Source organism: Calonectris borealis, chromosome 28 (genome assembly GCF_964195595.1).
Source record: "Calonectris borealis chromosome 28, bCalBor7.hap1.2, whole genome shotgun sequence".
In the NCBI taxonomy this organism is placed as follows: Eukaryota; Metazoa; Chordata; class Aves; order Procellariiformes; family Procellariidae; genus Calonectris; species Calonectris borealis.
The window spans coordinates 1349749-1370603 of record NC_134339.1 but is presented as its reverse complement, the minus strand read 5'-3'; the positions used below and the strand labels follow the sequence as shown (position 1 = coordinate 1370603).

Here is a 20855-nt window from a genome sequence, read left to right as displayed (position 1 = left end):
GGCCGGGGCCGGACGGCGCATGCGCGGCGGTGGCGCCCGGAAGCAGCGGCGGCGGCGGCGGGACCGTCCCTTCCCCGGGCCGGCGGCGCCGGCAGCGGGTGAGTCCGCACGGACCGGACTGGCCCCGGCCAGCGCGGCCCCGGCCCCGGCCCCGGCCCCGGCCCCGGCCGGTCGCCAGGGGGGAGAGCCGGCGCCGGCAGGATTGGCCCTGGCCCCGCGGACCCCCCAGTCCCCCCCGCCGCTCCCCCAGTCCCTCTCCTCGCCTTCCCCGCCCGGGGCGGCCCCCCCCGCGCTGCGGGCCGGGGCGACGCCATGGAGAGCAGCATGGATTTCCAGGCGGCTGCGCCCTCCGCCCCTGACCTCGGCAGCGACGAGGCCCCGGAGCCGCCGGCCATGGACACGGAGGAAGGGCCTGCGGTGCGGCCTGGCGCCCCTGAGCCCCGTGTGGGTGACGGGCCGCCGGACGGGCCCCCCTTCGTCACCCTGCTCCCTGGCTGCAGCTCCGGGCAGGACCTGCCCGTCCCCGAGGGTCAGCGGAGGGGTCTGGGGCCCAGCTCGGGGCCTGCTTCAGCCTCGGACCTCAAAGGAGGCGGGGGTGAGCAAACGGAGCTTTGCCGGGGCTTGGGAAGAGAGATGGACGAGGAGGCAGCGACCGTGGGGCCGCAGGGCTCCGCTGACTGGAAACCCAGCGCCGGGAGCACCCCTCGGGACGCAGGGCACCCCCGAGCCCCCAGCAGCGGCGACCCGACGGGCATGGAGCTGGATGAGGCCCCTGAGGCCGGCGCCTGCCCGGGCAGGGCCAAGTGGGCCGAGGATGCAGAGGACGAACCCTCGGAGATCCAGGGCCTGCTGGCCCAGCTCGAAACCCTCGACCCCAACCTCTGCGACCACTCGCCCACCTCAGAGCTGCCCTCCTCGAGCGCTGGCGCAGCCCCTCTGGCGGGCGAGCAGGCCCGGCAGAGCTACGGGGAGTGCCAGGGCAAGTGCCGGCCCTGCCCGCTGCACGTGGCTATGGGCCGGGGCCTGGAGACACGGCCCTGCTGCGCCCAGCACTCAGCCTGCTCCCGGCCCTGCCACGGCCTGCTCTTTGCCGAGGCCGACCGGGAGGACTTGCTGAGCCTCCTGTGCTACGAGGGGGGGCTGCCCGAGGCCAGCGTCGAGACACCCTTAGCCCGCTCCGACGTCCTGGCCGGGACCAACTTGGAGATGCTGCAGGCTCGGGAGGAACTGGCCACTGTGAAGAAGCCTGAAGGGCTGGTGAGGCCAGAGAGCTCGGAGGAAGGACCTTCTGACGGCTGGTATTACGGAGAGGGGCTCTGCGAGGTCGACTCCGCCTGCGAGGGCAATCGGGACGGTTCCCCGGAGCCAGCCTGGGTGGTCCTGCCTCCCGCTCCAGCCCCGGAGGCAGAGCAGCCACCCCAAGGCAGTGTGACCGTGAGTGCATCGCACATGGGCTGCAGTGGTGCGGCAGCAAGCCAGGACATGCCCCTTGGCTCCGCTCCCTTGTGGGGTTTTGGGTGGGGGCAGAGGGGAGCCAGGGATATCTTTTTCTCGGGTCTTACAGGGCCGTATGCTGCTGGGGTGCCCAGACGACCCTCAGTACTGGCTTTGGCTCCCGCTGCCCTGAAAGCAGGGGGATACTTGCACGGCTGTCTGATCTGTGCATTCCCCGGGGAAGGGGCTGGTGGGTCCGAACAACCCCCCAGCCCCAGGACCCTGTGCCTGCCCCCCCCAGCCCCAGGACCTGCCCCCCCCCCAGGCTCAGGACTCCCCCAGGTGCTCCAGGGGCAGCCTGGCCACGAGGTGGGCAGGCTGAATCCCCGGGATCCCAACCTGAGCCTCACCTGCTCTCTCGTTGCTTTGCAGAACAGGGAACCCCCATCCTCCTGCCCAGCCTTCAAAGAGGGTGAGTTGCTTCTATGCTCAAGCAGCAAAAGCACCCAGGAGTCCTGACCCACCGCCTCCTGCTCTGACCCCGAATGCGGGGTGGCCAGGGGTCCCAGCCGGGGAGGGAGCACCCGGCTCTGCGCCCACGCAGGGTAGGAACGTGGCTGCAGATTCCGGGTGGCTTGTTCGATCCCAGCTCACCCTTCGCTGAGCAAATGGGGGTGCTCCAGGGATCGGGGAGGGGGGATGCTCAGGCTTGGGAAGGGAGAAAGAGGGATGCCAGGGTGTGCCCAAGGGAAGGCAGAAGCAGCCCTGGGGTCAGAGTTGGTCCCCCAGCGATGCCAGGAGCCTGTCTCCCAAGCGCTGAGCTGCTTTGCCATGTGTAGGGATTCAGCTAATGGGCAGTAGGAGTTGGTACCCCGAGTTTTCAGAGTTGGAGGAACCAGCCCCTGCTTAGTCCCTCCCGATGCCTCAGTTCCAGGCCCTTGCGACCCGGAGGATCTGCTGGATGGTGTAATTTTTGGGGCAAAGTACCTGGGCTCCACGCAGCTGGTCTCAGAGAGGAATCCCCCGACCAGCGTCCGCATGGCACAGGCCCAGGAGGCGGTGGACAGGATCAAGGTGCAGGAGGGTAGGGGGGGCACAACTGCCGCCAGCCTGGCCCCTCGTGGGTGTGGGGCAGCGCTCAGGACCTGCCCAGGGGGACCTCCCGGCTGTGGGGCAGGGACCCAGAGGAGTCCAGGCAGCAGCAGTGACCTCTCCTGGGTGCTTCGTTCTGCAGGCACCGGAGGGGGAGTCCCAGCCCATGACGGAGGTGGATCTGTTTGTTTCCACACAGAGGATCAAGGTGCTCACGGCTGACACGCAGGTGAGCGGGGAACGGGAGCACCCGCATGGCTTGGGGCTGCTGAAACCTTCTTGTTTGGCCTTGGAATCTCTGCTTTGCACCCAGGCTGGTGGGGTCATGCCCAAGGATGGCCTACGGGCGATGACACGCGTCTGGGAGGAGACGTCACTCCGCAGCCATCCCACACAGCCAGTGTCGTGTCCCTCAGCTCTCTGCATGGCTGCACAAGGCTTCTCATGCAAACTGCGCCTCGTGGGAGCTGCTGGGTTCCCAGACCCAGCTCCAGGGAACCGAGGCTTGAAATTTCTGTAGTTCTTTGCCTCGGGATTAGTTTCTGCTTTATAGTAAGAGGGAAGAGCTGTCTTGTCCCCCAGCAGCACCCAGATACATGGATAAGCCCTTGATCGAAGGAGCTGTTTGTACCTTTTAGCGTAGACGTGGTTTCTGCCCAGCGTGTGCCAAGCATTTGAGCTGCATGCCGGCACAGTGGGGTTTGAACCCAAACTCTGCTTGTGGCGGTGCCTGGCTGGCTCGCGGGCTGCCCGGGGGTCCATTGGGCTGGAGAAGGCTGAACGTCTCTGCCCGTGTCCCCCTTGCCAGGAGGCCATGATGGATCACTCCCTCCAGACCATCTCCTACATCGCCGACATCGGCTCCCTTGTGGTGCTCATGGCGCGCCGGAAACTGCCTCGGCGGTCAGAGGTGGCAGAGGAAAAGCGGCTCTACAAGATGATTTGCCACGTCTTCCACTCAGCCGACGTGAGGCGACACGCAAGTCCCTCAGGAGGGCAGGGTGGCGTTGGGGTCCTGGGCCCCATCCCGCTGTAGTGACCCGGTGCTCTGGGTCTCTGTGCTGGGGGCTCCTGACGAGCACGTAGAGGGGGAAGGAGCCCAGCCTGAGCACCTCTGGGACATCGCGGGGCCCAGCAAGAAAAGGGGGGAGGATTGGCACTCTAAAAGGGCCCATTCAGGCAGGGAAGGAGCCAGGTTGCCCTGGCGCTCCCAGGGTACAGTGCCTGTGCTGAGCATTGCAGGGCGCTGGCAGCTGTTGGCTCCAGTTTGGCCATGCGACCGCTGGCCCCAAGCCACGGGCATGAACAACCCTTCTCTTTCCCCAGGCCCAGGTCATCGCTCAGGCTATCGGGCAGGCGTTCGGCGTGGCCTACCGGCGCTTCCTGGAAGCCAACAGCATCGACCCGAGCGAACTGAGCCCTCGCCAGTACAGCCGTGCCCTCGAGGACCAGGAGCAATACAATGCAGAGCTGACCCACTTCTCCCGGCAGGAGAACTGCAAAGACGTAAGAGCTGCTTTGGAGGAGGGGGGACAGTGTGGGGTACCTCTGTTTCGTCCCCTCCGCGGCTCCTTGAGCAGCTGAGGTGCTCCCTACAAAACTGGGCCCCATCCCAGCTGGCTGTAAGCCCAGGAGACCCGTGCTGGGGCTGGGACACATGCCCCGTGACTCTGGTGACCGTAACCCATCTGTGCCCCCCGCCCAGGTCTGCATCCGGAAGCAGAAGGGGGAGATCCTGGGCATCGCCATTGTTGAGTCGGGCTGGGGCTCCATCCTGCCCACGGTGGTTATCGCCAACCTGATGCACGGGGGCCCGGCGGAGAGGTCAGGCGAGCTGAGCATCGGGGACCGCCTCATGTCCGTCAACGGGACGAGCCTGGTGGGGCTGCCCCTCACCACCTGCCAGAGCATCATCCGGGTGAGCCAGGGCCACGCCCGGGCGGCTCCTGCCTCCGCCCGGCAGGAGGGCGAGTGCTGGCAGAGATGGGGACCGGCCTGAACGCGTCTGGGAGGGTCTGTGATGCCGGGGTGCCCCCGATGCTCCCGGTTCGGGGGCAGATGGGTGATAGGAGGCTGTGGGGACAGAGGGGGCAGGAGTGTGGGGGGCCATACCAGTCCCTGCTCTGAGTGCTGGGGAGGAAGGGATGTGACAATGCAGGGACAAAGCTGGGTACCAAACTTGCTGTGGCAGGATGCGGGCAGGGCCCTGCCCGAGGAGGAGGGTGGGTGAGGAGGCAGGCACCTGTCCTGGAGGGAACCTGTTGCATCTTCTACCTCCCGGGCAGGAAGGAGCTGAAGGCAAGGACAGTGTGGCCTCAGGGGCAGAGTGGGACATCTTGGACTGGATTTATAACTTCTTCTCCCTGAATTTGATCATGGCAGTATCCCTGCGTGTGCCTCAGTTTCCCCATTAAAAACAGGTTGCTAATCCTCAGCCCTCCTGTGAGCAACATGGCTGCATCGCCCCTCTCAACCATGTCGAATAGCTTTCCAAAGTCTGACAAAGCCCCATCCCATCTTCCAGGAACTGAAGCACCAGAGAGAGGTGACGCTGAACATCGTGCACTGTCCCCCCGTCACCACGGCTGTCATCCGGCGCCCTGACTCCAAGTACCAGCTGGGCTTCTGTGTTGAGAACGGCGTGGTGAGTGCCTGCGGCCAGGGTCATCCAAGGTCTTCAGCTGCCCGTCTGGCAGAGGGACACGCGGTTCTGGCTGTGTCCCCAGGGACAAGCGCACAGCTCCAGCGCTCCTTGTGCCTGCCAGGGCTGAGGTTTCACAGGGCTCTGCTGCGCCACAGCAAAAGGCTCTTCGGAGCTCCCCTGCAGCACTGGCGGTTGGATCCGTCTCCCTGGTGCTCCTTAGCTGTTTGGTTTCGGGGTAGTGGTTTCTTCCTGGCTTTCTTGGCATGACTTTAGTGACATTTGTTGTCCCCAGCGCCCCGGCCACTCCCTGCTCTGGGCTCCACAATGGCTGCTTTGGAAAGGCAGAGAGGAGTGTTTCCAGGACTAGCAGGAGTTGATGGGGTGGGTGGGTTGAGGGGGTGGCACGGCTGCATCGCGCACCGACCGATGCTCCCGATAGCATTGGAGACGCGGTTACCCCACAGGCGTGCAGGAGCCGCCGCCGCAGGGAGAAGCCCTGGCTCTGCAGCCCAGGCTTGATGGAGCACAAGGGTTCAACGGGTGGGTGGGGGGAGCTGAGCTCTCTGTCAGCCCGGGGAACAAAAGCCTGCGGGCTGCCCTTGCCCTGCAGCTCAGCACATCGCTCTGGTGGCAGCAATGCAAAGGGACATCCCTGCCCTCGCTGCATGCCCGTGGGATGGAGGAGATGGCACCCAAGTCCGGAGCTCTTGCCGGGAGCCTGCACGGATGAGAGGGTTTGGGGTGGTGGTTGCGTATGGCCCTGGGCTGTGGGCACAGTTCTGATCTTGCCAGCGCTCCCTGCTCCCCAGATCTGCAGCCTGATGCGTGGGGGCATCGCAGAGAGAGGTGGCATCCGCGTGGGGCACCGCATCATCGAGATCAACGGGCAGAGCGTGGTGGCAACGCCCCACGAGAAGATCATCCAGATCCTCACACAGGCGGTCAGCGAGGTGAGCCAGGCCCGGGCTGGGCGATGGCCGGGGCCCCCATGCCGCGGGGCAGCTGCGGCTGCACACGGAGAAGGCTGGGCTCAGAGTCTGGCACCAGCACCCTCCAGCCCAGGGTTTGGCATCTCCCAGCTGATCTGTGCATCTCTGCCTAGGTCCGCATCAAGACCATGCCGGCCTCCACGTACCGCTTACTGACCGGGCAGGAGCAGCCCATCTTCCTCTGAGCCGCTGGCCGTGCCCGGCTGTGGCTGCATCTGCCTGGGGCCAGGCAGGAGCGAGCAGGGGGCTGCGAGGGTAGCACAGGCTCTGCCTTCTGCCCCAGTGCCCTCATCACAGCCCTCTGGTCCCCAGCAGGGCCTAATCCTGCACCTCTTTGGTTTTACTCAGGACACAGTGGGAAACTCTGGGGGCCTGATACCCAGCTTGAGCAGTGTCAGGGCCTGTGGTGCCGCGGTTTGGGCACCTCTTCCCCCTCCAGTCACCCCTCCCTGCCTCACAGTGCCTGCACAGTGCCTGTCCCGCTGCTTCACAGGGTCCCTCGCCTCGGCCTGGTGCTGGCAGGAGGAGAGGGGACCCCGTGTGAAAGGTCACCACAGACAGTACTTTTACACTCACCGACGGTGCCTTTCCCCACGTGGGGATGGTGCTGGAAGCACAGCCCCAGGGCTGGCCCTAGCACAGCCCCGGAGCAGCACTGACCCTGCGCACCCGTGTGAGGGTGCACGCTGGCACCCCCGAGGGAGAGCCAGCCACTCCCAGGCTCAGGCTTAAGGGCAGCTGCACCCTTGGCACCCGCTGCTCCTCCCCAGCTTTGCCAGGGGCCTGTTCGTTTGCCAGGGAGTGCAAACGAACTCCCCATTAGACCTGTGGCACCGAGTTGGGAAACTACCTCTGCTCTTCCTTGGCGCTGCCTTTAACCGCTCTGCGTGCGCAGCCCAGGGCACTGGGTCGCAGCCCTCGGGACTGTTCCTCGGCACAGCGAAAGGGAACACGGCACTGCCCCGTCCCACATCCTGGGGAGCCTGGGGCCGTGAGCCCCAAGGACCAGCCCCTGGTGACGTGTCTTTTCATGAGTGGGTCTCTGGGCCCCTACGGCTGGGGCAGTGCTGACCTGACTTTGTGGGCTTGGTTGATGTAAAAATAAAAGTTTTGGGGAACATGAGAGACTGTGTTTCAGGAGCCCTGGCTGGGCTGCAGCAGGGGCGGCTCAGCTCTGGGGCACACACTCTGAGCCTGCTGCGGTGCCGGACGGTGGCACAACCCGAGCCCGATTCCCGCACTGATGCCTCTCGGGGCAGGCAGGGTGTCCCACACCTCCAGGGTGTCCAGGAGGTGCCTGGGTCCCAGCAAGGCCACCCTGCTGCATCGGTTTCCGCTGTGGGCTGCCACTCAGCGCACACGGAAACAGCCTGTCCTGATCAAAACATCCCTTTTATTCTGGCAGCAGAGGCCGTGGCCAAAAGGGGGAAGGAGGTACTTGGTGGTGCTGGGTGGTGAGGGGTACAGCAGGATTAGGCCCAACCCAGCCTGGTCATGGGGTGCTGCGTGGCACTACCTGGACTGTCACATGGACCTGGTGGCATGGGGCTGCTCAGTGGGACAGAGGCCAGCGGTGCTGCTACACATCTGTAGCTGGGCCCCACTCGTAGCCTTCATCCTGGTCTGAGTCATCCCTGGCCCGTGTGAACCTCTTCCTCACAGCGTCATGCTCGTATTCCCTGGGGACGAGAAGCTGCAGTGATGCCTCTGCCACCTGGTCGGGACAGAGACAGTCCTCTGCTGGGCAGGGTCAGGCCAGGCAGAGCTGGCACCACGGCTCTGCAGGCCCTTCCCCAGCCCCGGGGCTGGGTGCTTTAACCCCCCGGCTGGCCCAGGTGCGCAGGCTACCTGATGCTGTCGTAGTGCTGGCCCCGCCGGCCCTGCCGCTGCTGCTTGGTCGCCTGTGAAAGACCCGAGAGATGGGGGGGGTCAGAGGTAGGGGCAGGATTTGTACCCCAGGCTGGGGTTGGGCTGCGTTCCCCCTTGGGGAACCAGAACTGGGCATGGATGTGCAGCTGGACCCTGCAGCAGCTAGAGGCAACGCCCTGCCTCTGCCGCAGCGGATAGGAATTAGCCCCCATAGCCGGGCACTGTGCCACCTGCCCTCTGGCCCACCAGCCCCCTGTACCAGTATGGGGGACCCACCGGCTTGCTCAGGCCATGGCTTGGGGACATCTGTGCTGGCTCGGAGGAGCGGGCCAGCCCGGGCTGGTCGTAGGCGTCCTCCGCCTCACCATCGGTGTAGGCGCTCGCCTCGCCATCTGTGTCATCGTAGTCGCTGTTGGCGTGACTGTCACAGGTCAGATAGCCCGAGGCCACTGTGCTTGGCGGGTTCAGCAGGTCCAGACTCTCCTCCAGTGCCACATCTGCCTGCGGAGTGGGAATGACAGAGACCTGGAACCCCAGCTGTGGGGGGGACGAGTGTGTGGCCCTGTCACCTGCCTGGCTGCAGCCCCAGCAGGCTGAGCCTTCCCGCGGGGACCCCGTGCCCCGTACCTGCTCCGCTGCCGTCCAAACGGGCTGGCTCTGCTGCGTCCTGATGATGTCCTTGATCGCCTCGTACCAGGCGTTGCCGCTGCCGCTGAGGCTGACGGTGGCAGTGAAGAGGTGGCTGCAGTACTTCTTCATCTTGCTGGCCTGCGCGTAGAGGCGCCGGGAGCTCTTCCTGGAATCGGGTGCCAGCCACTGGCGCATGGCCTTGATGCCCTGACGGCTCTCAGGCTCGCAAAACACCACCACCGGGTAGTACTGCATGTAGTTGAGGCGCTCCACAGCCGAGGGTGTGATGTCCAACAAGGCATGCTTGTCCTGGAGCAGGGCACGGCCATCAGCCCCGCTGGGGACAGGGACAGGGACGGAGGCCGTGGGCTCCCCCCTAGGCCCTGGCCCACCCGGCTCCAAGGACACGGGAAAGGTCTCTCACCTTTTCTGCGATCTGCCGCACCGAGTCCAACTTGATGACCTTGGACAATGCCCCGTCTCGGGGCACGCTTGCTGCAGGACACGGAGATGTGGCGTGAGAGGGGCTGGGGGAGATGTGGCACCTCTGGCAGTCCCCGGCTGGGCCTGGCCATGCCTGACCCCGGGGCTGTGTCCCTCAAGGCGGGGGCATGTCTGGGGCCTGGCTGGGGTCATGATGCAGGGGGATAGGGTGAATGAGCCCAGGAAGGTCTTGGGGTGTCATTGGGAGGGGGCAATGAGGCAGGATCGGGACAGAGCCACAGGTAAAGAGCTCCCACAGGTCCTGGACGCTGAAGGTCCGGCTGCTGGATACAATTTCCCTGCAGCGTGGGGGGCACTTACGGGCAATCTCGAACAGCTTGGGCAGCTCCATGCTCAGCTTCTGCATGGCAATGTCTGCAATGGGCCCCAGGATCACCACTGGCCGCTTGAAGCTGGCTGTGGGGAGAAGACGGACCGGCTCAGGGAGGCTGGGGGCGAGGGCAGAGCTCCCAGCACCCAGGCGTCCAGCCCTGCTCCTCGAGGTGCCTGTGGGCCTGGGACTCACCCCGCTCCTCCCAGGAGAGCGGAGCCCACTAGGGCCTGCAGCGGGGGAGCCCCGGGGCTGACGTCCCCTGGGTGGGTCTGGGTGATGGGGACACAGCCCTGGTGCCCACCTTCCTTCAGGACCACTCTCTCATACGGGGGGTAGCGGCCCTGCTTTGTGAGGGCAGACAGGTCCTCCCGGCTCTTCCGCAGCATCTTCTTGGCTCCCCGCAAGCCCCGCAGCTTCCAAAACTCAGCCCGTGCCCCAGAAGGGTTGGCACTGGACGTGGCTTTCAGCACCGACTCCAGGCTGGCGATCTGTTCAGCCCTGGGGGGGGAAAGGGTTCAGGACCTGGAGCCTCCGGATTTACCCCCTGCTTTGTCTCTTTGGGCTCCAAGGAGTGGGGCAGGAGAAGCTGGCGTCCCTGCTTAGTGGCACAGCCAGATGAGGCTGTGGTAGCCTCTTCCCTCCAGGACCTTGGACAACCAGAGCATCAGCTGCCCCATCACCCCTGAGACCGGCTCACACTTCCCACCGGTGCTCCACCAGCCCTTGCCCTGCCTCTTACTGGGCCCACCATCCATGTCCCCGTCTCGCTGGGGAGCCATCCCCTGGCTCTGCTCATCTTGGGGCCATTCCTGGCTCTATCCCTACCTGCTCCGGTTGGGGATGATGCCCTTGTCCTGCTCCTGCAGGTCCCTGCCCATGCGCACAGCCAGCCAGCTCCCCAGCCTGCCCCGGTACATGGTGTCCAGCACGTGGAAGACGTCCCCACGGACGAAGCTGAGCCCCGACGGTGTGTCCTTCTCGAAGTCAAAGTGCGTCCGGATGTAGAACGAGTCGCCCACGTTGGATGAGATCATCTTCCTGTAAACTGGAGCCCAGGGTGAGAGGGACCATCAGGGGAAGAGGTGGCTGAGGAGGAAGATGCTGGAGAGAAAGGTGCTGGAGGGATTTGGGAAGGCGCTGGGCTGGCCGGGAGCCTCCACAGTAGTCCTTGCTGCTAAGGAGGGTGTGGGGGACACCTTTTCCTCCCATGGCTCTCTCAGGCATGCTGGGAACAGCAGAACCTGACCCCCCAGCACACACTGGCCTCTCCGGGCTGAGCCACGGTGCCAGAAAACCCCGTGCTCCAGGATGCCAAGGTACAAACAGGGCCGAGATGGTCTGGGCCCCTCCCAACACGTCTCTGGAGGAGGAGGAGGGGGGTGCGGGGAAGAAGGACCACCCTGCAGGGGCAGAAACGGCTGTGGCAAGTCCAGCAGCTCTGATGCTTGCTCAGAAGAGACAGAGGATGGAGAGGCACAAGCCCAGGAGGAGTCCGGTCATCACTCACTGTCCTGTTTGCTCTGGGTCCACAGCGTGATGTCCTCGCCCGGTGGCAGGCTCATGAGATACTCCACGGCCTCCTCGCGGGTCAGGTTCTGGAAACTGGTGTCGTTCACCTGCCGCGGAAAAGCACTTGGACACGGCCCCACCAGCAGGACACGGCCCCACCAGCGGGGTCCCAGGGCCGGCAGTGCCCAGGGCAGGGTGGGAGAGGTAACTGTCACCCAAGTGCCTGCCACAAGCCCAGTACCCCTGGGGAGGGCCTCTGGGCCAGCTGAGGTGGTGCCTGGACCCTGCTGGGTGTTAGCATGGTGCTGGAGACAGGACCATCCCCTCGGGCAGTGCCCGCAGACCATGGGCACCAGCACTGGCCCAAAACGATGCCCAGCAGAGAAAACCAAACCCTGGGGGGTATCAGACCCAAGAGGGATGGGGCCAGTCCAGGTGCAGAAGCAGTCGGAGCCGTTCCCAGACCCGGGTACCTGCAGGATCTGGTCCCCTTCCCGGACGCCCTGGTTGTCGGCCGGGCTCCCCTCCTGCACGCTCGACACAAAGATGCCCACGTCATTCCCGCCGGCCAGCCGCAGCCCGACACTCTTGGCCTTCACGAAGTGCACGACCCTGGAGTCGGCGCTGTACCTGCCATGGGGGAAGCCGCGGTCAGCCCGGCGGTGACATGCTGGGGACAGCACAGGTGGTCACCGGCCCTGTGACCCCAACCCTGCGCCGGAGCAGCTCCCCGTCTCCCCCAGCCCTTCCCCACCGCCCCTCGCAGACGCACCCATCCTTGCGGGCAGCTCGGGCAGCGGGGCTGCCATGGGGGCCGTGGCAGCCATCCCCTTCCACGGCTTCGAGCAGGTCTGCAGGGAAAAAGGGCAGGTCCAGGAGGCAGCGGTGGCTGCGCTGCTGCCGGGGCAGCCGAGGCACGGGGAGACCTGGCATGGCTGTGCCAGGGGGGTTCAGGCAGCAGAGACACGCAGGAGCCCGGAGCCCACTCAGTGCCCTTAGCTCCCCCAGCCTGATCTGAGCTCACTCACCAGGGCCCCGATCATCGTCCGTGATCGTGTCGGCCACGGGATCCCTGTTTGATCGTCTCCTCTCCCTGGAACAAAGTTGGGGCAGGATTTAGGCAGGTCATGGAGGCAGGCACTGGATGGGCATGGGCAGGCAGTGCCAAGTGGGCAGCGGGGACAGCGGAGCAAGCTGGGGACCTCCAGGGTGAACTGGCTCCGGGATGGAGGAGAACCAGCCCCTCCAGACAGGCAGGGAACACAGGAGGATCTGACAGGGGAGAGAGGGGCTCGCGGGGACAGAGTGGGGCTTACGGTGGTGAATTCATCCTGGCAGCAGCTGGAAGTCGTGGGGAGGTCTCAGGGGATGGCGGATGGGACAGTTCAGAGTCGATGTCGGAGATATCTGCAGCAACAGGAGGGAAGACACGTTAGTGACGGTCCAGTCCCTGTGCTGTGTATTTGGCGCCCGGCCCTGTCACCATGTCCCCTCACCATCCATCCGGGAGCTGTCGCTCTGGCTGTCTTCTATGTCGGGGATGTTGACCAGGAACTGCCGGTGGTCCCGGAGGATGAGCAGGGTCAGGGTCCCCTCCGTCTGCTCGATGAGCTGCTGGGTGTCAGCCAGGGACATGTCCTCGCTGGCCACCCCATTGATCTGGAAGGGGCAGAGCAGGAGGCCTCAGAGCGTCCACTCCTGGGAAAGCCGCCCCCAGGAAAGCTCCGCTCCAACGGGATGCTCCGACTGCCGCCTTCCCAGTCTCTTCCCAGCCCCTCCAGCCTGGCCCCAGCTCCCACAGCTTTGCCTATCCTGGCTGCCTCCCAGTGGGGCCTCATCCTGCACAGAGGAAACAAATTAGCGAGGCTAATTAACTCCCACCTTTAGCTGCAGGAGTGCCCTGCACCGAGGCAGGAGCTGCAGAGACCTGCTCAGAGGCTGCCTGAAGCTCAGTTTTACTTTGACCTTGGCCCGGCGCTGTCCTTCCACGCACTGGACTGGTGCCGGGGAGTGGGGCTGTGGGGCTGTCATCTCCCTGAGGTGCAGCAGCTTTTGCCACCAGATTGCCGGGATGAAATCCCTCCCGTTTCTCCCAGAGTCACTTTGGGCCCAGTTCCGAGCAGCCACGGGTCTGCCTGGTCCATGTGTGCAAATGAAGCGTCTCCCTCCATTTCCACCTCCTCAAATACTTCAAGCATCGTTTCACCCGACGTACCCTGAACACCTGAGCTCCCCCGGTGGGGACACGCATGCGGCAGGGGACCACACGCCGTGGGGACAGCGATCCCGCTGTGGCAGCAGGACAAGCCGCCGTCCCTGGTTGAATGCCGCGGGGCTGCCTCAGCCAGCCAGCCTTGGCATCACGGGCAGCTTGTCCCCAAGAGCCCACGTGGGGTCCCTGGTGACGGCTGGGGAGCCAGGGCAGGGTGGAAGCACCCGACGGATCTGCCTCCAGCCAAGCCGCCATCCCTTGCAGGCAGCCAAGAGAAGCATGCTCTTGGCTTGTCCCCTGCGGTGACACTAGCCAGGGGCAAGCCACCTGGAGAGGGGGAGATGAGATCCCCGGCAAGTGCTGTGTGCCCTGTGGGCCCCCGTACCTTCAAGATGAGGTCTCCCTCCTGCAAGGAGCTGCCCTTCGCTGCCAGCCCGCTCTCCACGATGCGCTTGATGAAGAGCTGACTTCCCAGCTTCAGGCCGTACTCTGCACCAGAGAGAGCCCACGACACTGCTGGAGCCGTGCAGATGCGGGACGCCCTTGAGGTCCCCCCTCACCACCATCCCCGCAAGCCTGTCCCACCTCCCCTCGGGGCACTAGCAAGCCCCAAAGCTGAGCTCCACAACCCCAGGCTGAGGCCAGGCGGGTTTGGTGCACCCAGCACAGCATGCGCTGCCCCCTCGCCGCATGCCAGACCCTGGCACCAAGCCTGTCATCGCCTCCTCCCCAGGGGGACGCACGGCCACAAATCAGGCAACAAGACCCAGGGACAGAGGGAGCAGGAGGGCCTCACCTTCATTCTGCTTCTGCTTGACCAGGACCGACGTGATGGGCTTCATTGGCACATCCCGGCACGGCAGCCGCTTGAAGCCCGACACCAGGGCCAGCCCGTTGGTGTCCCATTCGTGGCTGAAGCCGTTGGTGGAGCGGTGCTGGCTGTAGCCCCTCCGATCCGAGCCGCTGCCGGGGCTCTGCCTCCAGTGGCTGCTGTCCTGGCTTCGCCTCCGGCTCCGGGACACCGACTTGTGGTGGCGGCGGTCATCCCGGTGGTGGCCAGAGCTCCTCTCACTGGACGAGTCCCCATCGTAGCCCTGGCTGTGGTCCAGGTCATCCCGGGAGCGGTGCAGGGCTGGATCCGCACCGTGCGACCCATAGTCCTCGTCCGAGTCGTAGCGCCGGGAGGTGGTGGGGGACCTGGGGCTGCTCTTGCTCACGGGGAGGTGGACTTTCTTTGGTCTTTTCAGTGTCTGCAGGTGGAAAGTGAGGAGAGAATGCTGGGTGCAGCCGCCTAAGCCAGGAGATGTTTCTACAGCAATTTCCAAGCCCCAAACGGGAACCCCGGGTGTGTGGGACAGGGGAGCTGGCATGGGGACAAGCACGGTGCGGTCCCGTGCACAACGCCGGCCCCCATCCCACCGCAGGGCACACTCACGACGTTGGCGATCTTGCCGCAGGTTTTAAGTGTCTGGATGGCAAAGGAGGACGAGACATTCTCCATGGAAAGGCCGTTCACCATCACGATGTGATCCTTCCTCCTGGGAGGGAAAACGCAGCTGTGGCCCTGCCCCAGGTGCAGCCCCAGCCAGGAGAGCTGGCGGGGTGGCGAGGGCACCCGTTGCCCCAGGGTACCCCATCCCAGCCAGGCAGGGTGGCAGCGGTGCTGGCCCTGTCCCAGCAGGAGCAATTCGCTGCCCTTCCCGTCCCCGCTGGCAGCGAGCACCCCCCATGTCTCCACGTCCCCATGCACTCACTGGAGCCGGCCCACCGCCGGTCCCCCGGACACCACATCCGAAACGACCACCGCTGTGTCCCCGGTCATCCTATCGGGGCGGTCCCGGCCTCCGGAGACAGCAAAGCCAAAGCCCCGTTGAGGGTCCTAGCGGGGGTGGGCAGAGAGGGGTCAGGCAGAGCCGGCCCCACAGACCCCGTCCCCTCCTGTGGCCACCCTGGGCCACGCTCACCTTGCTCAGCGTCACCGTGTGCTGCTCCCAGATCACCATCTCCTCCATGGTGGCCACCCGCCAACGCAAGCGAGGGAGGGCGACTGTGGCGGCCGGCCGGTGCGGCAGCCCCTGCCCAGCGGCCGGGGGCGCAGACCGGCTCCGGCTCCTCTTCGCAGCTGCTGGTCCCTTCCTCAATCCCACTTCGGGCTGCAACGAAGAGCAGAAACAAAGCTGAGCCGCTGGCACTGGGGACCACGAGGGGGCAGGGGACAGAGCCCCCCACGGTGCCCGGGCACCCACCAGGGGCACCGGCACTCACAGCTGTGTCGCACCCTGGCTAACCCCGCATGGGAGCTGGCTCCGAAAGCCAGCTTTCGAAACTCCGGATCTCCATGCAGCATGAAATCCCCCCCTCGGGAGGTCCACCTCTGTCCCCCTGGATGCGTGTCCACAGAAGGGGAGGTTTTACACAGGGCAAGCAGGTCAGGGCCCATCTCCACGGCTGGGACCACCTGCCCACGCCGCCCTCGTGCTCCCGCTCCCGTCCCTCCTCCCGGGAGCCGGCACGCCCCAGGGCACTGCTTCGGACGGTGCTTCAGTGCCCTCCTGCCCGCCTGCTCTGGGCGCCGGCACCACAGCGGAGCCGGCAGTTCTGCCAACCGCTTCGGGAGCACCAGCCCCGGCTTCACCCTTTGGTTTCCCCGGGGTTTCCCCAAATCCAACGTTTTCCACCTAGGACAGACGAGCCTGACTGACAGGGCGACGTCCCGTCCGGGCTGAAACGCCTGGGATGGGCCTGGGGCTCCCCTCCTCCGGCTCCTGGCTCCCCGGAGGAAATGTCGGCGTGAACCCGGAGAGACGCGGGACCCCTGCGTGGGATGGGGGACAGTGGGCCCAGAGCCTCCCGCCACTTCCCGTGGGGTGGGACAGGAAGGAGCCAGTTTGATCAGGGACTCAGGGGGTCCGGGTTGATCCGTGCCATTGCACATGCCAAGGAAACCCCGCAGAGACCGTCCATCAAGTGATTCTCCAGGGCGATGGGGACGGGAAAGCCAACAGCCCAGCGTGATGCCACCACCGCTGCCAGGTCCTCACCCCTCCGACCGGCGCAGGGACCGGGGAGGACAGACCCGCACCCATCGCCTGCCCGCGCCAGCCCCGAGCCCCCAGCCGGCGGGAGGTGAAAGGCCCCCCCAGCTGAGCTGCCCCCGGACGGCGCCTCCCACTCCTGCCCCAGGCACCCCGGGGCTGCCAGCGCCCATCCTGGTCCCACGGCATGGCCCAGGCACGGCACTGCCGGGTCTGGTGTAGAGCACCCTTGTGCCGCCATCGAGGATTGGCCAGCAGCTCGGCTGGGGGAGATCTCCCCAGTGCTGATTGGCTGTCAGCTGAGGCATGGGCACTCTCCCCTGGCACTGATTGGCTGGCAGCTCTGCCATGGCAGTACCCTAACATCCAGTTGGCCGATGGCTCTGCCACCACAGGCCTCTCTGGGCACTGATTGCTCAGCTGCTCTGCCATAGCAGATCTCTCTGATCTCTGATTGGCCAACAGCTCTGCTGTGGCACGTCTTTGGATTCTGATTGGCTGATATCTGTACTGTGACAAATCTCTCCAGGATCTGATTGGCCAATGGCTCTGCTGCGGCAGATCTCCAGGGTCTCTGATTGGCCATCGGCTCTGCCGTGGCAGATGTCCCGGGGCTCTGATTGGCCAATGGCTCTGCTGCGGCAGATCTCCAGGGTCTCTGATTGGCCATCGGCTCTGCTGTGGCAGATGTCCCGGGGCTCTGATTGGCCAATGGCTCTGCTGCGGCAGATCTCCAGGGTCTCTGATTGGCCAATGGCTCTGCTGCGGCAGATCTCCAGGGTCTCTGATTGGCCATTGGCTCTGCCGTGGCAGATGTCCCGGGGCTCTGATTGGCCAATGGCTCTGCTGCGGCAGATCTCCAGGGTCTCTGATTGGCCAATGGCTCTGCTGCGGCAGATCTCCAGGGTCTCTGATTGGCCAACGGCTCTGCTGCGGCAGATCTCCAGGGTCTCTGATTGGCCATTGGCTCTGCCGTGGCAGATGTCCCGGGGCTCTGATTGGCCAACGGCTCTGCTGCGGCAGATCTCCAGGGTCTCTGATTGGCCAATGGCTCTGCTGCGGCAGATCTCCAGGGTCTCTGATTGGCCAATGGCTCTGCTGCGACAGATCTCCAGGGTCTCTGATTGGCCAACGGCTCTGCCGCAGCAGCAGCCCCCAGTTCTGGCCGCGCTGGCCCTGCTGCCGGAGCACCCTGTCCTGTGGCACCCGCATGGCCCTGTGGTGCCCGAGGGCCCTGGGCCGGCCATGCTGGGGGCTGTGCTGACTCCCCAGCGTGGCTTGGCCACCCTCGAGCCCGGCTGGGGCCCCCCCATGTCAGCGCCACGGGAAGCTGAAACCTCCACAGCCCCTTTGGGAATCCGCCGCAGGGCAGCTTCGGCATCAGAGACGAGCACTGACGCCCCGGGGGCAAGGCCGTAGGCAAAGCCGAGCAGGGACCCCAGGGGGAAGCTGGGGCCGCGGTGGGCAAGCGCAACGCCTCAGCCCCAGCATGGGGGCTTTCCGTGGCCAGCCCCCAGCCAGAGCCGCACCGAAGCAGGGGTGAGAGAGACCCAGCTCACGGCAGCCCCGGGGAGCGATGGCGTAATCATTCACCTGGGCCTCAGAAACAGCCCCAGCCAGCCGGGCTGCAAGCCGGCGAGCACGGAGGGCAGAGTCCGGGTTTCCACTCTGCATCATCAGCCGCCAAAACCAGCCCAAGCGCCCACCCGCCACCCACCGCTGCTCGACAGGCGGGGACACGTGTGCCCGTGGGGTGGCTGGGGCTGAGCAGGACCCCGGTGTGGTGGCACCCACGGTCCTCTCCTGGTGCTTGTAAGACCGGTAATAAACAGCAGACCCCAGCATGGCGGTGGGGTGGTTTCCTGCCGGATCAGGGAGCTGAACTGGCGGGTCCTGTCTCAGCCATGTCACCAGCGTTGGCTGGTCAGTGCTTACAGACTCCCTGGACGCCCGCGGGTGACACGGCGTGAGCCACAGGTCCAAGGGACCCCGATCAAGGGGCAGCCAGAGCATCCCTCCCCCTCCCCGGGGTGACGGTTCATCTGCTGTGCCAGAGCCGACCCCGCTGCCACCCAGCACAGCCTCTCACTGTCTCCAACCAGCTCCCACTGCTGTCCCATCACCGGGGCACCACAAATCGGCCACACACCTGCGTCCCACTGCTGCCCGTGGCTCTCTGTGGGCAGCGGCAGTCTGGGGCGGGGAGGACAGCGTGGGACAGCAGCAGCTCCTGTCTCGCCAGTCGGCACAGGCAGCGCCCACGGTGCCGCCAAGCCCTGGCCCTGTCCCCCGTCTGCCCCCAGGGACCTGGCGTAGGGCCTGCCCCGAGCTAAAGGCCAAGGCTGGCAGCTGGAGGAGCCGGCTCGGCCGGTTTCCAACAGAAACCAGCCCGCACCCGAAATGGCCCCGCCGGGAGAGGCAGTATCTGGGCAGAGCTGACCGCGGCCCAGCCCGATGTGCCCGGCACCGGGCACCGGCAGCGTGGGCAGCCCCACACGCCCCACTCTGCCCCATGTATGCACTGTGGCCGACATCTCCCAGGGTTTTTAATGCCAAACAAAGCCCGGGCTGCGCTGGGGCCGCTCGTCCCAAGGTCCCCAATTCGGGGCTGTGCCCAGTCCCGGCTGACACTGCCGGCAATGCCCACCATCGGGTGGGGAGGTTATTTATCAGAAAGCGACGCACCCTACCCACCCCAGCCTTGCCCCACGGCCATCCCCACCACCCACAACCTATTTCCCAACCCCCCCACCGACGAGGGTCCTCAATCTGGGACCCCAAAGCCTTCCCAGGATCAGCGGGGTCCCTGGTGTCAGCCAGTGCTGCAGAAACGCTCATCCCTTGTCTGGTCCTGGCCCTGCAGGACTGGGGTCCCAGACCCCCCCAGAAGCTCCTCTAACCCAACCCCACCCACATCACGATGGGCTGATCCTGACCCCCGGCTCTGGGAAAAGGGTCTGTGGAAGACCTGACCCAGCCGGGGTGTAAATCAGTAGGATGGCGGCACGTCCTCCAGCCCTCAGGGCGCAGAGCTGTGACGCGGGGTCCCAGGATCTCCCCCAGGGTATCTCCCTGCTGTCCCTGGCAGGACTCCAGGAGGGTCACCGGTTCCTGGAGCCACCCAGAGAGGGACAAAGCATGGCCGGTTCCCCAGGTGAAAGCATGGCTGGGTCCCCATCCCCAGACGGGAAGCGGGGCCGGCAGATCCCGGGGGACACGGTTAGGCACTCACCGAGCCTCGGATCCGACCAGGAAGGAGCTGAGCTCCCGGGCTGGTGGCAGTGGTGTCACTCCAGGGTGCCTTGCGTAACCCTTTGTGGGCCAGATGCTGCCTGCAGGAGGGAAGGAGGAGGAAGGGGGTCCCGGGGCAGCTTCCCGGGCACAGCAGGAGTCACGGGGGGCTGTCCCTGTTGTCCTTCATGGTGCTGTTGGCTCAGCCACGTCCACTCGCCCCCCCCCAGCCCTGGGCAGTGACAGGCTCACAGGATGCTGGGGGTGGCAGTGCCTGGGGACGGGGGTCCTTCTCCCCCCAGCCTGGCATTCTCCAAGGAGGTGGTGGGGCTCTGCACCAACCCGCACTGCCCTGGACCCCCAAACCCTCCCAGCAGCCCTGCTCAGGAGCCCCCAGGGGGGCCAAATGGCTTCACCCAGTGCCCCAAGCGAGGACAGGCACGGTGGCCAGCCTGGAGCTCCCGGTCCTGGGGAGGGTGTGGGGAAAAAGGTGACCCTGCTGATGGCTGCCGCCCCCTTTCCTCCCCTTCCCCTTTCCTCTGCCCCCCACCTGGGGACCAGCCCCACGTCATTCCTCTTTCCGCGGGGTCGCTTTCTTGCAGAGACAGCAATCAGCTCCACGCCTCGGTCATCCATCCAGGCTGCTGCTTCCAGCCGGGGTCGGTACTGGTGCCGCAGGAGGAGGTCACAGCCCTGCGGCAGGGTGTCGCGGGGGGACCAGTTCCTCCTGAACCCCCCGGCCACCAGCCACCACCCCGGTGCCGGAGACATGGAGCCGCCGCTTTCCCCACCGCTCCTCAGATCGGCATCAAGTGGCTCCTTCTCGCCGAAGCCCCCCGCCAGCCCCGAGGGGAGGACGGAGCAGCTCCCGTCCAGGCGGCCGCCGCTCCCCAGGCCCAGCCGCAGCCTCCCCAGCCGCTCTGGGGCCACCGGCTGCCCTCCCGCGGAGGGACGCGGCCGGGAGCACCTCGGGCGGGGGGACGGGGACGCCGCCGAGCAGCCTCATTAGGGCCGCCGGCACCTTCCCCGGCTGCGCCGAGGGCTGGACGACATTGCCGAGCTGGTTTCCCGGCTGGGGCTGCCCGTGACACGCTTGTCCCCCGGGGCCGGGGCACGCTGGCGTGAAGGGACCGACCCAGGAGAACCGGCGGGGCCGGCCCGGGCTGACCCGCGCCCCGGGGCTGACCCGCACCCCGGGCTGACCCGCACCCCGGGGCTAACCCGCACCCCGGGGCTAACCCGCACCCCGGGGCCTCCCCGGGCCGGGCCGGGCGGCGCGCTGCCACTAGATGGTGCCACGGGCCGGGCTCGCCGCGGGGCCGGGAGGAGCCGGGCCCCGGCCCGGGGTGGGGAGCGGCGGCGGTGGCGCTGAGCGGGGTCGGGGTGGCCCGGC

General features: G+C 66.0%; 2 protein-coding genes across 3 annotated transcripts; one reads left to right on the top strand and one right to left on the bottom strand.

The window, feature by feature from the left end:
- The first annotated feature begins 60 nt into the window (after nucleotides 1–60).
- On the top strand, nucleotides 61–7277 carry APBA3 (amyloid beta precursor protein binding family A member 3). Of its 2 annotated transcripts, XM_075175757.1 has the most exons (10): nucleotides 62–1434; nucleotides 1867–1906; nucleotides 2363–2508; nucleotides 2669–2755; nucleotides 3335–3493; nucleotides 3853–4032; nucleotides 4232–4444; nucleotides 5051–5170; nucleotides 5980–6120; nucleotides 6273–7277. In XM_075175757.1, exons 1-10 carry the CDS (start codon nucleotides 313–315, stop codon nucleotides 6342–6344), a joined length of 2280 nt encoding a protein of 759 aa, XP_075031858.1. In that variant the 5' UTR covers nucleotides 62–312; the 3' UTR covers nucleotides 6345–7277. The 2 variants fall into 2 exon arrangements, with proteins under 2 accessions (XP_075031859.1, XP_075031858.1); XM_075175758.1 differs by lacking the exons at nucleotides 1867–1906; nucleotides 2363–2508 and having other exon boundaries at nucleotides 61–1434.
- A 254-nt stretch (nucleotides 7278–7531) lies between these two features.
- TJP3 (tight junction protein 3) lies at nucleotides 7532–20684 on the bottom strand. The gene is made up of 21 exons (XM_075175756.1): nucleotides 20013–20684; nucleotides 19464–19563; nucleotides 15161–15349; nucleotides 14951–15075; nucleotides 14632–14734; nucleotides 13993–14446; nucleotides 13582–13685; nucleotides 12481–12643; nucleotides 12301–12391; nucleotides 12013–12077; nucleotides 11757–11835; nucleotides 11458–11614; nucleotides 10983–11091; nucleotides 10301–10520; nucleotides 9777–9973; nucleotides 9463–9558; nucleotides 9083–9153; nucleotides 8656–8967; nucleotides 8305–8529; nucleotides 8008–8060; nucleotides 7532–7838 (listed from the first exon to the last, which is right to left on the bottom strand). The coding sequence occupies exons 1-21, from the start codon at nucleotides 20231–20233 to the stop codon at nucleotides 7739–7741; spliced, it is 3234 nt and encodes a 1077-aa protein (XP_075031857.1). The 5' UTR covers nucleotides 20234–20684; the 3' UTR covers nucleotides 7532–7738.
- Nucleotides 20685–20855: the final 171 nt, after the last annotated feature.

What these genes read in the sequence shown, in the direction of transcription:
- TJP3 (XM_075175756.1), bottom strand. Translation starts at nt 20,233, where the DNA reads ATGTCTCCGGCACCGGGGTGGTGGCTGGTGGCCGGGGGGTTCAGGAGG. An exon ending in CAAGCAGAAGCAGAATGAAG is followed by an intron (nt 13,686 to 13,992) that starts GTGAGGCCCTCC and finishes TCTCTGGTGCAG; the next exon opens with AGTACGGCCTGAAGCTGGGA. An exon ending in CGAGCTGCCCGCAAGGATGG is followed by an intron (nt 11,615 to 11,756) that starts GTGCGTCTGCGA and finishes CCCCCATGGCAG; the next exon opens with GTACAGCGCCGACTCCAGGG.
- APBA3 (XM_075175757.1), top strand. Translation starts at nt 313, where the DNA reads ATGGAGAGCAGCATGGATTTCCAGGCGGCTGCGCCCTCCGCCCCTGAC. An exon ending in AGGCGGTGGACAGGATCAAG is followed by an intron (nt 2,509 to 2,668) that starts GTGCAGGAGGGT and finishes TTCGTTCTGCAG; the next exon opens with GCACCGGAGGGGGAGTCCCA. An exon ending in ACGTCTTCCACTCAGCCGAC is followed by an intron (nt 3,494 to 3,852) that starts GTGAGGCGACAC and finishes CTCTTTCCCCAG; the next exon opens with GCCCAGGTCATCGCTCAGGC.